The sequence below is a fragment of the Macrobrachium rosenbergii genome, chromosome 59 (genome assembly GCF_040412425.1).
Source record: "Macrobrachium rosenbergii isolate ZJJX-2024 chromosome 59, ASM4041242v1, whole genome shotgun sequence".
Lineage (NCBI taxonomy): Eukaryota > Metazoa > Arthropoda > Malacostraca > Decapoda > Palaemonidae > Macrobrachium > Macrobrachium rosenbergii.
The window spans coordinates 37,596,912-37,614,829 of NC_089799.1; the positions used below are offsets into that span (position 1 = coordinate 37,596,912).

Below are 17,918 nucleotides of genomic sequence, written 5' to 3' on the forward strand. Positions count from 1 at the left end.
TATATATATATATATATATATATATATATATATATAATATATATATAAATACACACACACACACACACATATATACATATATATATATATATATATATATATATATATATATATATATATATATAATAAAAATATATATATATATATATATATATATATATATATATATATATATAATTTATGTATGTGCTTGTCCGAAAGACTACATGAATAAAACAGAGGAGATGAATTTAAAGAAAAAGTATACATAAAAAATTCTAGTCTATGACTAGTTACAGTTATCACAGTTGGTGCCAGTATCGAATTTTTTCCCAAGAATTTTTAAAGTCTAAATTCAAAAGTAACATGAATGACTAAAATAAACAAATAAATCATATATATATATATATATATATATATATATATATATATATATATATATATATATATATATATATATACAGTGATAAAAGCCACAGCAGTGATATATAATATGACTGCTGTAGCTTTTATGTGAGTGTGGCACGGTTATCAAATTTAAGGCGAACCCATGCATAACTATAACAAAAATCTTGGGAAGAGCACGGCTAGATTTATAAGAGTTACACGTCTCAGTAAATTAATCTTATGTATCTGTGATTACTGGAACAACTATCAAGCAATTATATCGGATGGACTGCTCAGTCAACCAATTGGAATTTCTGTAACAAAAAATAATGAATTTTGGTAGCTACAACTTTATAAGTGCTTGTATAAGCTGTCGAGAGGGGTAAACTGCATCCTTACGGATGGTATTCTTAGCTAAAGTAGACAATTGGAGACTGTACTATTTTTATATAATCAAAACAAGGAAACTATTTTTATATAATCAAAACTTCCTTGTTTATAAAGTTAATTTACAAAAAAGGAAAAAAGGCTAAATTTATATAAGGACGGTTACAACGTTATTTTTTTATGAAAAATTATATTGACTCATGGAAAAGGGTGAATTTTACGGTTAACCAGAGACCTCAAATAGGTGTCTGGGTTAACTACGACTATGCAATTGATGAATGTGGTGGTTTGTTTTTAATTTCTGACTTTATCCCGCATGAACGAACAAGAAACGCAGACATCAAAGTTCATTCGGAGGTGGGAATTGTTACATGGCCTATGTGTAACAGTCTGAAGCACTAGAACTAAAAATTTACCCCCTAAGTACATGCCTTAAAATTCATCAATATCATCTAATTACCAAACTGCCGCAGTGGAACTTATTTTTACGCCAGCTACCTGATGATACTCTTTCTACCCGACCATCTCATTCTTGATACTGTAGACAGACTGCTCCTAGGACTTAGAATGCTTCAGAAAGGTAATTCTGACTGCGTTGTTGTTTATTTATTCATTTATTTATTTATACGTGTGCATGTTTGTTTTGTTTTGCGGCCGTTGATTTGCAAATCTGGGTGCAGCTTGTCCGTTTAGCCATGCTAATATCTATTCTTTTTCCTCTTAGATCGCAGTAATTGTCGTAGAAATTTTCAACGACAGTAGCATGTAGGTTTCATTTGCGTTGACGAATGTGAAAAGTTGGATTGTAAATTAAGGTCTGAGTTGACAAATTCACGCATGATGAATTTAAACTGATGATTAACCAGTTAAATTATGAAATTCCTACCAAGTGAAAATAGCATACACTTATCGGATGATATTAAGAATGCTTTGTTCGCTTCACAAATAAAAAAAAAAAGTTGTCAAGCTTGGCATGTAGGGGTTTCTTGCAAAGTGGTGATGTTCGTGCTTGCCAGGCGAGAAAGGGTGTGTCTAGCGTCTACATATAAAATCTTGCTTGCTTTATCATAATTATAGTGGGATTTTGCTCCCTCTTCCTAAATTCGTGTAAACTCTATGACTATCTTTAAATGTTCAGTTCTGACCCCAGTTTTGATAAGAAACTGAAGCTTCATTGCTGTTTTTTTCGAATTATTTCCTTAGCAAACAAAACATACTGGCGAATGGCAACATTAGCAAAAGCACCAATCGCAATTTCCCATGTGTGTAGTTCTCAGATCCCGTTTAGATGTACGTTTAGTAATTTTGACATATTTCTAGATTTTTCAAGGTTTTAGGTGCTTATATTTGAGACAATGATTTATTTCACATATTTTTTCTTGTAAGAATAAGAAACTTACGTTGGATTTTATCAGTAAGGCATGAACACTAGCGGGGTTGCAGGTTTACCATGTTTACAAGGGTTTTGCTAATAATCTGACGTCAAAAGTAGCATCTTTTACTATAAGATGGAATTATTTTCCATTTGGAGGGATTACATTGATTGTACTTGTATTTTATCACGGTTGATGTCGAAATAAGATCAAAATGTGCTGAATGAAGCGTACGGAGGAGAAATTATAGAATGTAGCACAAGCCGCTACCTTCCAACCTGTTTTATTGACACTCGGTTCCATGACAGCGTCTAGCGGCGTTGTCGAGGTGGCTTGAAAAGCTGGGGTCGACCGGTAGAATAGTCAAACTCACCATGAAGGCGTTAGGGGTGCTTGCGACGGTCTTCATCGTCTTCACGGTTTTCAAGAAAACCGACGGCCAGAACGCAGACAAAGGCCCCAAAGTCACAAACAAGGTAAGGGAAGTTGAGTGAAGTTTTCCGACCGCAGAAAACATGGTCAGTGAGCCCGTTGACTCACTTTTGTCGCTGGCGAGTTCCGTTTCGTGATGGAGGCCGCACGAAATTTGCTGCGTCCGGTCGAATTTAGACGAGGCTTGCTCTTGGGGCTCTTGTGTTAACGCTTTGACCTGTGTATTCATCATTAATCACGCTGATCTCGGTGACCTAAGTCCAGGCTGCCTTGGTTAAAGTGATGCGTACGCCCACTGGGTCGCTGGTTGGCTGCCCTAGGAGTAAATAAATAAATAAATAAATAAAGATAAAAAAAAAGTCTGAAAAGCTTTGCAGTACCTTTGTGTACGGTTGAACCCCCATCTTAAAGACGCTCTTGGGCTTTAATCTATCTTAAACTATTAATTACTAAAGAAATCGCCGCCGCGGAGCTACTACTCAGTTCTATCCTAAAGGCTATTAAACAACGAAGCCCCTTGTGCATTTGAATATTTTCTAGATGTTCTTAAGTTACTCCCAGTAGTAGTAGTAGTATCGGGGTATTTCAGATATAATCGTTCAACTTGATTTGGCCACATTTCAAAATTTTGAAAACTTCCCAGTCGTTAGTTGAAATGTTATTCGGTCTGCTTTTATGCTGTCTGCAACCCAGGGAAATTCTTGTGTGCTTTTACCATATTTTTACTTTTCAAATTAAACATGTGAGATCTACCAAACTCACTATGATAGGCTACTAGGGTAGTGAACAGCAACCCAGCCTTTTTTTTTTTTCATGTGGAAAGGAAGAGCATTATTTTTTGTAGTATCATTATTACTTTATTAGTAATTTTCAAATCTTTTTAGCTCCAAGTATGAGAGCTAAGGAATTTATCAATTTACTGTGTGGTTAGGCTTTAAAATGCAGACCAAACCTCATTAATGCATGGGTAATTCTGCAGAACAGGTCTGCATGGAGTTTTGTTCATTTAATTTTAAGAGATGTGGAATATTTTGCATAAAAAAAAAGATGTAACCCCAAAAATCTTATCAGATTTTTTAGTCCAATAATACTTTGTGACCTTAGTGGGGAAAACCAGATTTAATTGCAGTGTACAGGTCACCTTGGTTGAAATGTACGTCAAAATATAATCTGTCTCTAAAATACCTTGCACATGCACGTTAACAATAAGAGGCACAGAAATTTATAAAGCATGAAAATATAGGCAAGGCATTTACGCACATGTGTCCTGACTTAACTTCCTGACCCAATCTTGGGCAATAGGTGTAATATACAGTTTGGAAGAGTTAGAAGGGAAGAGGTATTAAAATGTCTTTTGCCGTCCGGGGAAGTGAGAGTGGACATACATTGTAAGAGATGCATAGACTTTGTGTGGGGAGGCTGGATTTTTTCTTACTGTTCTGGATATTCCAGTAGTATGTATGAATGCTGCACTGTTTTTTTTTTTTTTTGGATGGGGAGCTATCCTTTATGGGAAGTGCCTTAATATTGAGAGAAAATAAGAAAGCTGTAACTTAACCAAGGAAGCTTCCATTTAAAAGAAGGCCATTGCATGAAGATAAGCAGAAAAAGAGATAGTGTAAAAAAGCTGAAAAAGTCACAGGAACCCAGCAAAATGTGGCAACATTGCAGTATTCAAAACTGATTTTTTTTCTTGATGCAACTGAAAACCTTTATGAACAAAGTCAGCAGACTATAGACCCACAAGGGGACCAAAGGGCAATCAGGCTGCCAAGCGAGAAGTTAAAAGAAAAGGTGGTGAACAATTATATATGAGGGAATACAAAATAAAACCAACACCTGATTTCAGGAGATATCAGCAGAAAGTAGGGATGAATTTGCTCCTCGCCCAAACATTTGGAGATCAAAAGACTCCATAACTGCAGTAGGCAATTATTCTACATTTTAGATGTAGCCAAAATAAAGCTAGCCAGCTGAGTAGTATTAAACTTGATATCAGAAAACTGCCTTTCCTAGTATTTCAGTTTTAGCTAGGTCAGGTTAAGGAGAGTGCAGAGTATGTTTGTTGCTGCAGTACAGTTTATGCAACAAATATAACGAACTCGCTTTACATCTGTGCCACAAGTCACCATTGAGATTTTGCAAGTAAACTTGACTGGTGACAAAACCCTTTTGAGTTTTAGATGGGAGTTAGCAGCCAAAAACCACACTGGAGAACGGGACATCAGCCAAGGGGGAAAAAAAAGTAAAAATGCTTAGATATAATAGCTTCATTACAAAACATTTGAAAACATCAATGCAAGATACTGTACCACCAACTTTTTGAGAAACAGGAAGCAGTTTTAAATATATGCCTCTAGTCAGTTTCATATAAGTTACATCTACAATTTTCCAAGTCACTAACATTTGAAACTGTACCATTTATTTGTAAATCAGAATATAAGGGCAAGAAGTTTTCTGCATCAACTATCATTCTTTGAGATCCAGGAGGATCTAGCTTCATGCCCCAAAACCTGCTTGTCTCATGAATACTTGCTAGATTGCTACACAAGGATTCTGTAACCACAGACTTAATGCATGGAAAAGGAACAGCAGCTAGAGAAGCAACATCATTAACGTAGCCTATAAATTAGTTCTCCATACCTTGCCACATGTCACTAGTATAGATAAGTAGCCATCAGCACAGACCCTTTGGGTTCTGCCTATTAAAAACTTCATTTCTAATATTAATAAAAGATCAACCAGCTCCCAAGTAGTCTTAGCTAGTAGATAAATGCTTTATTCTTCTCACGGTCAAAGGTTACACTGAAATATGAACCAGTCATGCGTACCTATGAACCCTCATATGGAACACTGCAATGCCTCTGCACCCCAAGAAAACTTTGCAAGACAGTAGATATTGGCAAGAGGTCATCAAAAGTACCAAGGCCTTTATGAAATCCAAATTGTAACTCTGGTACAGGTTATTTTCTTCAACACACATACATGGGAGTTATGAGGTGGACTGAGGCCCTTCGGTTCCCTGTCCTCCAAACAAGGAAAACTGTAGGAAAACTTTCAAGTCAAACTAACTTTTGTTAAATAGTGCAGTACTAATCTTTGGAGCAATGAAATCTACATTATTCTGGAAGAAATTCCTGTTAGAGTCAGTGCCACCGTAACTGTCAAGTTCCAGAAGCAAAGTTTTTACTTTTCTGGGTCTGAAGGCCATTGAAAACAATTTAGGCTCTGGAAAGCATGATTGAGGCATTACAAAGGACTCAGCTCACAGTTTTGCCCAGAAAGGCTTGAGCCTTATGTTTAGGGCAAAATACAACAGTTATGTTAGCTGCTACAAGGGTGGCTTGCAAGAATAGGCTTGAGAGAGTGATGACTGAAGGGTAGATCACCACGTAGGGTCATCACCACTGGAGAGCAAGATCTTCACCTTTCTCAGCACTCATACACAACTAGATGTTGACTTAGCGCAGTGAAATTATGCCACAAAAAGTTTGGTTTATCTGTAAAGGATGAGCTGCTTGTGTTTTATTGTAGGCAGGCTTCATATCTGGTTGTGTGCATGTTTGTAAACATCTTCCCAGTTCACTATAGCCATAAATCTAAAATTTGTTGTCATGCATTTTCAAAACCTCCAATTTGGTTGCCGGTTGTCATTTTTACACTTGACCGGGAAGTGCAGTACAAGCCTGCAACATAACATCGCGGTGAATTACCATGTTCATTAATAGCATGTCCTAGTATAAAAATCTTGTACGTATTTTGTCACGGCTTCATCAAAAGCCATTGTTACTGTTGTAACATCCATGTTAAATACCAGCATTGCAAAATGGTAAAGATAAATTAAAAAAAAAGTTAACAAATATTTCATGTGCAGTTGGTGTTTGGAATTTCGGTACACATCACTGCAAGTAGAGTCAACTAGCAACTCCACAGTGTAGCTGTTAATAATTCTGAATCTAGCAGTTTTAAAGTTGGCAATGCTGCATATGAAAACTCACTAAACATCTAAACAGGTGAAAAACACATTTACCTTTTTACCTGGTGTTATACATGGTTGAATTTCCTTCTGTTGCAGATTAATAATGTAATCAATAATAAAATACAAGACACTTGAAAACTTTGCAAGACAGTAGATATTGGCAAGAGGTCATCAAAAGTACCAAGGCCTTTATGAAATCAAATTGTAACTCTGGTACAGGTTATTTTCTTCAACACACATACATGGGAGTTATGAGGTGGACTGAGGCCCTTTTCCCTGTCCTCCAAACAAGGAAAACTGTAGGAAAACTTTCAAGTCAAACTAACTTTTGTTAAATAGTGCAGTACTAATCTTTGGAGCAATGAAATCTACATTATTCTGGAAGAAATTCCTGTTAAGTCAGTGCCACCGTAACTGTCAAGTTCCAGAAGCAAAGTTTTTACTTTTCTGGGTCTGAAGGCCATTGAAAACAATTTAGGCTCTGGAAAGCATGATTGAGGCATTACAAAGGACTCAGCTCACAGTTTTGCCCAGAAAGGCTTGAGCCTTATGTTTAGGGCAAAATACAACAGTTATGTTAGCTGCTACAAGGGTGGCTTGCAAGAATAGGCTTGAGAGAGTGATGACTGAAGGGTAGATCACCACGTAGGGTCATCACCACTGGAGAGCAAGATCTTCACCTTTCTCAGCACTCATACACAACTAGATGTTGACTTAGCGCAGTGAAATTATGCCACAAAAAGTTTGGTTTATCTGTAAAGGATGAGCTGCTTGTGTTTTATTGTAGGCAGGCTTCATATCTGGTTGTGTGCATGTTTGTAAACATCTTCCCAGTTCACTATAGCCATAAATCTAAAATTTGTTGTCATGCATTTTCAAAACCTCAATTTGGTTGCGGTTGTCATTTTTACACTTGACCGGAAGTGCAGTACAAGCCTGCAACATAACATCGCGGTGAATTACCATGTTCATTAATAGCATGTCCTAGTATAAAAATCTTGTACGTATTTTTTTGTCAATCAAAAGCCATTGTTACTGTTGTAACATCCATGTTAAATACCAGCATTGCAAAATGGTAAAGATAAATTAAAAAAAAAGTTAACAAATATTTCATGTGCAGTTGGTGTTTGGAATTTCGGTACACATCACTGCAAGTAGAGTCAACTAGCAACTCCACAGTGTAGCTGTTAATAATTCTGAATCTAGCAGTTTTAAAGTTGGCAATGCTGCATATGAAAACTCACTAAACATCTAAACAGGTGAAAAAACACATTTTACCTTTTTACCTGGTGTTATACATGGTTGAATTTCCTTCTGTTGCAGATTAATAATGTAATCAATAATAAAATACAAGACACTTGAAAATTGGTAGTTAAATATCCCCAAACAACTTCTCATGTTTGGAATGCTTCAGTATAATGTTTTCTGAGGTTCCAAATTTTTTCATGCCAAAATTACTCCTTAGCTACTGAAGAAACACCTGAAATATATAAACATACAACTGTTATTAATTGGCTGAATGGGTGTACAAATGTCAGTATTTTAACAATCATATGCATGCTAACGTAAATACCAATATTACTCTTGTCACTGTCATCTCAATTATCTATCTTGAAATTACTATTTGATAACAAATCCATTATCTCCACAAAATTACAAAATGAATATTTATACCACAAAATTACAAAATAAAAATTTAAAAAATCTTCAATCATTGCTCAACTAAAGGATGCAAAAGCCTCCTTGGCCCCGCCCCCCTGCAGAAGGAAGGCTTACAGTTATGCTATTTTTATACCTATGTTCAGTAGGAATCTGGCAACTTTTATGGTCAACAGTTAACTGAATGGTTGGTGAAAGTCTTGACATCACACAAGCAAAGCTAAGGGTAGGACTAAATTTACTGTGGTATTTAAAAATAAAGCGTCGATAATGGTCTTTAAGTGTTACGTGTTCTTTACTCCCTGGCATGAGAAGGTCAATAAGCTCGTGGCAAAATTAGTTTTAGGAATAATCAGGACTGTATATCTGTCAAATCCTGGTCAGTATTCAAAGACTATTGCTGTTTGGTATGCATGTACTGTACATTCACAACTCCCCCACTGTGTAGTGGGTTATGATGATCCTATAAAGGAAAGCCACAAGTTAATGAGTACAGTACTGTAGTGTGACTCAAAGGGGCAAACTGGCTCTGCTGTTTTAGAGCCTTTTCTGTGTGTATATAGGTTTTTATTTTATAAGTTTTATATTGATTCCCACTAATAAACATTGCAGTGTGTTTGAAACCTTGCAACCTACCTGCCACTATACAGTACTTAATCATCATAGAAACCTAGTACAACAGTAGCAGATTGTCAAATTACAACCAAAATCATGTAAAAATAGTGTTGATAGTACCAGGTTGGTTAAGTACGAGGCCTGAGCTCCAGTATCAGGACGAGTTTTGTGTTAATGGGTTTTGTCATTTATTCATTAAAAAAAATTATTGCTTGTGACTTCTGAAGCATAGGTCCATGTTTTTCCCAGGTTTTAATCAGAAATTGCTCTCAAAACTTGAATATCAGTGTGTGTGTGTGTGTATATATGTGTATATATATTGTGTAATGTAACTTTTTTTTTATCCATCAGGTATGGTTTGACATAACTATTGGTGGAGAACCCCAGGGCCGTATTGAGATTGGTCTTTTTGGAGCAACTGTTCCCAAAACTGCAGAAAACTTCAGACAGCTAGCAATAAACCCTCCTGGGGAAGGTTACAAAGGATCTGTTTTCCATAGAGTTATTAAGGATTTCATGATTCAAGGAGGTGACTTCACTAAAGGAGACGGCACTGGAGGTGAGTTTAGTATTCTGGCGTCAAGTATAGTTAATTTTTGTATTCATGGAGTACAGTATTTTTAATGTACACTGGTCCTATGTGTAATTTTAAGTGTACCAAACAGTACTTTATGGTAAATTTAACAAGAAATCAGGTAAATTAGAAATACTATGAACATTTCCTTGCTTAGAACAGTATTATAGTGGAGGCTAACTAATCATAGACTTTGGAAGGAGACCAGGTCTGGATATGCCATTTTGCTATTTGTTCTTACAAAAATACGCAGTCTCGTTTGTGAATGCCTTTGGTAATAGCTGATCCAATCAGTGAAGCTTGGTAACAAGTTAGTTATGTCGAAGTGAGTATGGGGATAAGGGCCCACCAACTCGTAGAAGCATCATTTCTGCTCCTGGATTCATGTGCAGTCATACTGAATAGTGCTTTTATCATGCTGCTGTTTTTTGCTTGTTTGATTTTGGCCTGTTTTTGGAACTGTACCTACTGTGATTGATTGGAATGATGGTGCCTGATATCTTGTTCTGGAAAGCGTGATCGGCAGAGATATCCTTGACTTCAGTAAGAGTGTGCTACATGCATGCAGCTTTTGATGATACACTTGAGCCCATTCTATAAGTGTCTTCCAAGGGTAGCACACCTCCAGTGTCATCCGTTTCTGTTTTGTACCAGCCCTGTAGTCTGCTGCTGCTACTGGGTTGATGTCCCTTGCTCAGACCGAGGAGGGTATGAGTAGGCTAGACAAAAAAAAAACTGGGTTGCATGTGTGGTATACATGCTAAACCCATTGCTCTTTCTTCAGTTCCAGCCTCACACCCCTGGTAGTTCTGTAGGCAGTAGAGGCACCAAAAATCTGGTTAATGATGTCGTTAGCCAAGCATTGTAAAACCAAAACGCTTTGTTCCAGGCCACATTGTGGTTAGAATTTCGAATTTACGACTTTTTGTAGTCTTTTCAGATGAGGATAAGGTAAAGTTCCTAGTTTGTTGGTCTCAGGGAAAGTACATTGACCTGTTTCTGCCAGTTCACATACCTGTGAGCTAACCTGGTCTTGAAAGTGCACATTCATAACCTCGGAAGATTTAAGACTAGTTATGACAAGAGTGAGGTTAGCTTGCACGTTGGAATGGATTGGAACTGGATTCCTCCTTGCTATTATTTAAGACATCGGGATGATGTAGCAGTGGATAAACTGAGAATTGACATACTTTCTGTTGTAGTTTTCTTTAAGGTTCCTTGAAGACCCAGGAACGACACTGCAGCCAAGCCTTTGGTAACAGTTATGCCGCCTCTGCTTTGGAAAAGGACTGGCCTTTTTCAAGGTCCCATCAGGTTCCTTGCAGTCGTCGTCTTCAGAAGGGGTCAAGAGTCATCTCAGCCCTTTCAGTCTTGCAAGCTGTTTTCAGCTGGAAGGGGCGAAGCCTTGGGTGATCTGTGTCCTTTGGGACTGATACAGACTAAACTTCAAGGACTGACACCCTCCCATTTCTCACAGACCATTAAGACAGAGTTCTCTCTCCTGCACGTTGGGTTGGGAAACCCCAGCAATAGACTTGTCTTTCTGCTAAAGAAGGAAGGTCCTGTTGTTTTGCTTATCAGTGCCAGACTTCTGCGCTGCATTGGAGGACACCTTCCATAAAAGTTTTATACATTTATTTCTTATGGGTTTTATCTAATATCGTTCTTTACTCTTTATGTTCATATTTTAACACTGAATTTTACTAGTACAGTATGTTATCATTCACCTTTTCATTAGCAGTCACATCATTAATTTATATATTTCATCTGCATTGCTGCGCTGAATAGTCCTGATGGGTTCCGGTGCTTGGTCTTCAAGACCTAAATTTCATAATCAATCAACACCCTTGGGACAACCTTGAGGGTTAACTTATCTGCCAGTATGTCTGACCCATCAAGGATCAAGTGTGTGCTAGTCACTCCAATCTCCAAATAACTGGTAGCTCCGTGTTGGCCTCAAGCAGAGTGGTGTACAGATCTGTGGAGTCGTCTTTTGTTTAGATGCCGAGAGAACTAACTCTATTGCCAAAACTGCCTTGGCAGCTGCAACTATTTGCCTTGCAAAGTAAGCCATCTTCTATGGTTGGTATCATCAGAGGGGTCTTTCTCCAATCAGAGCCACTATCAGCATCTTGCAGAGTTTCTGGTCTACCTCTGCAAGATAAGCTGCCTTTTTTTTAATGAAGTTAAAGGCTATTGCTGAGACCTTTCCCAGGTCATCATAAGGAAAGTACCTTTTTGCTCAGTAGAGGTCTCCCTGCTCCCAAAGAGCCTTCAACAGTTTTGCCCACCCAGCAAACTCATACCTCTAGGTGGAATGAGGTTTTCGTCTGTCTCACCAAGGCACCATACAAGCCCTTGAAGGATGCTACAGAAATTCGTTCCTTATAGCCTTAGCATCAGAGATGAGGGTAGATGAGCCTTGGTGCCGGAAGACTTACCACCACCAACTACACGACTAGGGTTGATTTTTTAAAGACAGAATTAATTTACAGTATTAAGTAATTTTATTACATAATTAAAGTTAAATTTAAAATTTTACTGAGAAATTTTATGCAACTCCTCTCAAATATTCAGTGGGAGATCATTGTGAAACAGAAGAAACAGTTTGCAAAATTCTATCTTCTGCCTTCATACCTTAGGGAGGGGATGACCTCCAATTAACTGCTCAAAAAATGTATCTGTTTCTTTGCACCTTCTGCAGTCCTGTAATGGATCTCCAGTTTCTTTGCAATTTCTGCAGCCTGTAATGAATCTCCATATTGTGGGGTGCTCCATCCCCAGCTCTGTTCGCAGTCTTCTGGCAAGATGACAACCAAACTGTTGTTCTGAAATGCTCATTAGCGCTGACTTGGCTTGTGGTGAGTTGTCATGACGTTTAGTTGTCCTGCGCCGAGTTGGCTGGTGGTGAGTCAGTAGTGTCGAGTTGTCCCTTCCCGGATGAACTGTGTAATCTCTTCTATTAGTGTGGCATTCAAGAGGGATGAGAGTCCTCCTCATTCTCATTTGTTCTTAGAGGTAACTTTTCTCAATCCACTCTCTTCAATACTGTAGGTGATTAAGAAGTGGCTGCCGCTGTTTCCATACCCTGCATATGACTTAATATCTTAGGTCCGAGTGTCGGTGACTGTTCATGAGTACTGGCAAGCACAAAACTGAGTTGTCCAAAACACAATCTCTTCTGGCTTTGGTAAAGTCATCAAGTGGGCATAAGTCACTTGGTGAGGGAGCCAACTGTAATGTGAGTGAGCCTCATGAATAGCATCTTGCCAAAGGTAATGGTGGTGAAAGAAAGATGTTAAACGATCTTTTCCTCCTTTTATCTTTTGCTTAGCAACCAGTGACCCTTGTTTTTGTTAGTTGGACCTGTCTCTTTTTTTAAAAGGGGGCCAGGATGATAGAGCACATTTGAATGTCTCCTTGTTTACATACATTACTGAGAAGCTGACATTTCCAGGTGGGACATCAACACCAGTCATTTTCTCTTGACAATACTTCCATCACAGGTGGAGTACAGTTCCCGAGGCCCCACCCCTATTCTCAGATGGCATATTTATAATGTAATTTGCATTTTTCCTAGGTTTACAAACCTGTTTTTATCTTGATTCCAACACTAACTAACCTGGCATTTGCCCCCAGTTGTTCAATATAAATACACTCTTACTGAGTGAATTAGGTAGGCCCCACCCCCTCACTCATCAGCTACTAGTTAAATACCTTTTTACTAGCCTTCAACAACCACACAGCTATATCACAAAGATAATTAATATGAAAATGCATCAGAGAATTTTTATCCTAAAAGTGGTATGCATTAATGACCTAACCACCCAGAAGTAATCTACATTAAATTGCTTCATCTTCCCTTTGCACTTTTGTCACTGGTAAACATTAACCAGCCTTTCTTATTATTCAGTTTTTATCATTCAAATAAATGTAAAATTTAAGAAATAATCTAAATGAATGACAGAACCTTTGAGGAAGTCTCCATTGGTCTTCCTTATGTACGTATATTTCATTTACCATTGTTAAATATTTAAACAGAAAATAAGTAAATAATAGCTTGAAAATTTCAAGTAGGATGTATTATATTTCTAATTTACTCAACATGAATTCAGAATATATTTCTGGGAAGATAACTACATTTGCCAGCATCTTAAACGACTAAGTGCTTGTGCTAGCACATACAGTTGACTGAACAACACTTTACTGTGAAATATAACTGACATCGAATACATACATTGATTTTTAGTTCTGTCCCAGTGTGAAAAAAAAAATATTCTTAACTGTTCCAATTTGAAAAAATATATTCTTAATTGTAGGTGTTAACATGAAAATATAGAGAATTGAAATTGCATGATCTGTTATAGCAACTTATGCACATGAATGTACAATATAAAATTTTTCAATTGCAAGATTCAAGTTGTCCGTTACCTAACAATCACACCACAGCAATGTACCACATAAACAAGATAAACATACCACAAGTTAAGCTCACTGGATTTTGGAATATTTTTTATTATTTGTTCCCAAAATGTGATAATCCAAGATTTCCATGCGTACGGTCTTCTCTGCCAAATTGCTTTTACTTCATGCTATAAAAAGAACATGTTCCCCTTCAACATATTTCATTTGGTTGCAAACCATTAAAGCATAGTTGCCCAATTTTAAAATTTAAAATTTTCAAAGTATAGTCCTTTTAAATAATGTGTGTTTTGAAGTTCTTTGCATTTCTTCCCTAGAACAAGAGCCTCTTATTAGCACAAGGCTAGCCTGTCAAATTAATTTTTATTTAATTGTTAATAGTTACTGAACTTATAAGGAGTCATGTTTGCTCTTTTAGAACTTAAAATAATTGCAGTTTTGCTCTAGAACTTTGTAGAACTTTTTTAGTCAGTATTCTTTATCTGTGGGTCTTTCAAGTCAAAACCTGTGGATGTTACAACCTGTGAACTGTTGAACACTGGTTTAAAAAAATGTGAGTTGCTTGTTGAAAGATATTCTTATGGCCTGGCTTAGTAGTTTTATTAAATATTTACAGGTAGAAGCATCTATGGTGATAGATTTCCTGATGAAAACTTCAAGCTTAAGCATTATGGAGTAGGATGGTTATCTATGGCAAATGCTGGAAAGGACACCAATGGATCTCAGTTTTTCATCACCACCAAAAAGACTCCTTGGTTGGATGGAAGACATGTTGTCTTTGGGAAAATTATCAAAGGAATGGTATGTGATTTAGCGTTTGATGTTGTTTTATAATATGAAAGTTAAAGCCAAGTTTGATATTGTTTTATAGTATGAAAGTTAAAGCAAGTTAAAGATAAAAGGTTATAGTGTGAGGAGTTTAATGATTTTTCCTAATACTTCCAGGATGTTGTGAAAGCAATTGAGAACACACAGACAGATGGTCGTGACCGTCCTGTAAACGAGGTGAAGATAGTCGATTCTGGGGAGGATGCTGTTGAGCAACCATTTGCTGTAGCAAGATCAGATGCTATAGAGTAGTGAAATGTTGTTTTTCCTCTGGCACAAGTATAAATGTACTGAGGAATAGTGTTTAAACCTGTTGATTTTGCAGGGTCATTTTCAGATGTTTGATTACAGTATTTAGCTAATAAAAGTTTTTACAAAAGTTATTTTTGTTTTGTTAACCATGTGAAATAACTTCTCTTAATTACAAAGGTTTTATTGATACTGTAATCTTTAAAAAAATAATTTGCAGCTGTGTGAAGAGGGCAAAACTAATTCATAAACCCTGTAATTAATTACTTGTAACTTCAACAGTTTTTATAATATCTAAAGGTATAATTTGCAGTTGTGTGGAGGAGGCAAAACTCATAAAGGTATCTGAATAAAACACAGCAAAAGAACAGAATGCCAAATTTACTGTACAAATATTAACCACCTTATTCCATATCCATTAGTCCTGGTCTACTTCTGTTTCTGTTACCGTGCCATTGTGCACCACGATTTCGATTAAAGGAAGCAGCAAGCATCGCTCTATCTCTGCGATCATTTAATTTAGAAGTCCTCGATGGCAACTGTTCAATAGGTTCACATATGTATTCATCCAAAGTCTGAAAAAATTTAAAATTTATATATTATGCATATCAGTTATTCTATCAATAAGAACTAAATGTGCAATTCCTGTTTAAAGTTTGATGCATATTTTGCAATCCTGTGGAGAGAATTGTCCCACTATTCAAGCTAGCCCTTCAAGAGATCTACTTTTAACATCCTAATAATCTACTTTTAACATCCTAATAATATAGCATTGTTACACTATTTATTACACACAGATTATAGTGTACATTACTAAATGAAACCTCAAGCATATCAGTTAACAGGAAGTTGTTAATAGTTGGTTGAAGGTCAGAAAATGGTGTGTTGGATGTGCTGTACAATGTAGGGATAATCGTGGCTACTACTACCAGCTAAGTTATCGGACTGTGCCTCTGTATTTGGTGTAGTTACAAAATAGGGTTTGGAACTTATTTTGGATATCAAAGCAGAATGTTTAGTCCTATATACCTCACCAAGTTGACCCATAATTTCATTTTGGAAGTAGCAGGGCCCCAGTGTACTGGCCATTATGATAGACCCATATCTGCCCAACACATGGTATGCTCTTTCAATCAGGACCCTTTCATTAGGAAATAGATAATAAAAGCTTGATCTACAAATGCATTAAAAGCTCAGGTGTGATAGGTCCTTCCTGACCTATCACAGTTCTTGTTGGCAAAAAACCATTAATTTCTGCTGGGATCCCCTTCATGGGAGTTTGTGGTAATGAGGTAGTGGACGGAGAAGTGAAAGAAGCCACTTTAAATAATGAACAGAAATCCTCTACTGAGAATGGACCACATTTACCACACACACCATTTCAGACGATAGCCTGTCGTGCACCAGCGTGAGTTTCCCGTGGTAGGCTGTGCATATCCTGGTGCAGTGTTCCAACTGTACCGTATATGCAACAGAATGTATGGCCTGCGCCTGAAACCTCGTGCTATAATTTTGGGTAGTGACATACTTGAGCCCAATGGCCTTCATTACAAACTTCAAGATAATTCATTTTTTTATAACTTCTGAAACTAATATCTAAATTCATTTTCAAAACTATAAACTCATTTAAATACAGAATTTTTATGCATTAGTATGTGACTGCCTTTTAAGAGTTTTTAACAATGGTCATTTTTAATAAGGCTTAAATATTGCTACATCTTAACTATGTGGCATTCCTTCACAACTAAACATCAAAATACACTAATTTACTAAAGTGAAAAAACTGTTGATTCAATATTTCCAGGAAAGTACAATTTCACTGAAAATTAATTTGCACAGTTACTTTACTTGTCATGGCTGCAGTCAGATTATTGCTTAAGGGTACTTTTTTTTTATTTTATTCTCCTTCAACTAGGTTGCACCCGAGGTAATGCATTTAAACAAAGATCCCTCTTCTCGATGTCTTTTTCCTCCATTGCTAGTTTTTTTTTTTTTTAAACAGATGCTATTTTGATCACTGATCTGTTCAGCTTTGGGGGAAAATTCTTCCTCTCAGTGTTGGCCTCATAACAACCATCAGGCCACTTCTAACTGTTACAGTACATACATATTCTCAATATGAATCCATAAACAGCAATAAAATAATTCTTATTTGTTTGTTATTTAAATGTACCTAAAATCAGTTACAAAAATACAATAACATTTTTTAATCAATAAAAAAGCAATTGAGAGACATTACTAGCAAAAATGGAACCTGCCCAATAGGCAGGATATATAAACTTTACTTCATCGATTTCATTGCCACTTGGGGTAGTAATTAAGTATATTCTAACCTAATCACTCTGTGATCCAGCAAAATCACTACAGAAATTCAGTACCCTAGTCCCAATGATGCTGGATTAGTAATTAACTACCTGTACTGACCAAATTTAAAAAATAAATTACTAGTATTTTGTTTGTGTGTATCAAGCTTGTTTTATATCACTCATACTTGTAGTATTACCACATAGTAATTAAATTTCAAATGAAAACAGTTATACAGTACATAAAAAAAATAATATTTCATACAGTTGTAAATCTTCAGAACTGGCATATATATTCTGTAGATAAATCATTCAACACAATTATTTTTAAACTCAAGATATCAACAAAATATACATGCATTTGAAGAACATTATGTATGAAAATTAAACGTGCTTCCAATAACAGGAACAATACAGTAAGCATTAGAATACTATACTGGCAAACTGTTTTTATCACTTAGTCTCACAACTCCTTGGCGTCCCTCAATTATTTTTCAAAAATGTGAAAGCTACACTAAGTACCCTGAGACTGACATTCTTATGAACATCACTGTTTTGTATATACTTGTTATTAAGCCTCTTTCTAATATTTCTGAGTTCTCCTGGAGTGCGTAAATAGCATTTCTTCCCACAGGTGGTATTACTAAGTGATATTTAAATTTTCTGTGCAACTTAATGACAAATGACAAACACATCACTAGCCTTTGTTTAAATTGTTTATCTATGGTGCA

The 17,918-nt window shown here is 36.5% G+C and overlaps 2 protein-coding genes across 2 annotated transcripts in view; one reads left to right on the forward strand and one right to left on the reverse strand.

Annotated features, from left to right (window-relative positions):
• Window positions 1-1,102: 1,102 nt before the first annotated feature.
• LOC136837436 (peptidyl-prolyl cis-trans isomerase 5-like) lies at window positions 1,103-15,018 on the forward strand. The gene is made up of 5 exons (XM_067102215.1): window positions 1,103-1,333; window positions 2,435-2,602; window positions 9,163-9,370; window positions 14,424-14,608; window positions 14,753-15,018. The coding sequence occupies exons 2-5, from the start codon at window positions 2,501-2,503 to the stop codon at window positions 14,885-14,887; spliced, it is 630 nt and encodes a 209-aa protein (XP_066958316.1). The 5' UTR covers window positions 1,103-1,333; window positions 2,435-2,500; the 3' UTR covers window positions 14,888-15,018.
• A 230-nt stretch (window positions 15,019-15,248) lies between these two features.
• The window catches only part of LOC136837435 (pentatricopeptide repeat-containing protein 2, mitochondrial-like), a 34,152-nt gene continuing 31,482 nt past the window's right edge, over window positions 15,249-17,918 (reverse strand). Inside the window, exon 8 of the mRNA XM_067102214.1 lies at window positions 15,249-15,459. Coding sequence (XP_066958315.1) covers window positions 15,289-15,459 — 171 coding nt within the window. The 3' untranslated portion in view covers window positions 15,249-15,288. The remainder of the gene's footprint in view (window positions 15,460-17,918) is intronic.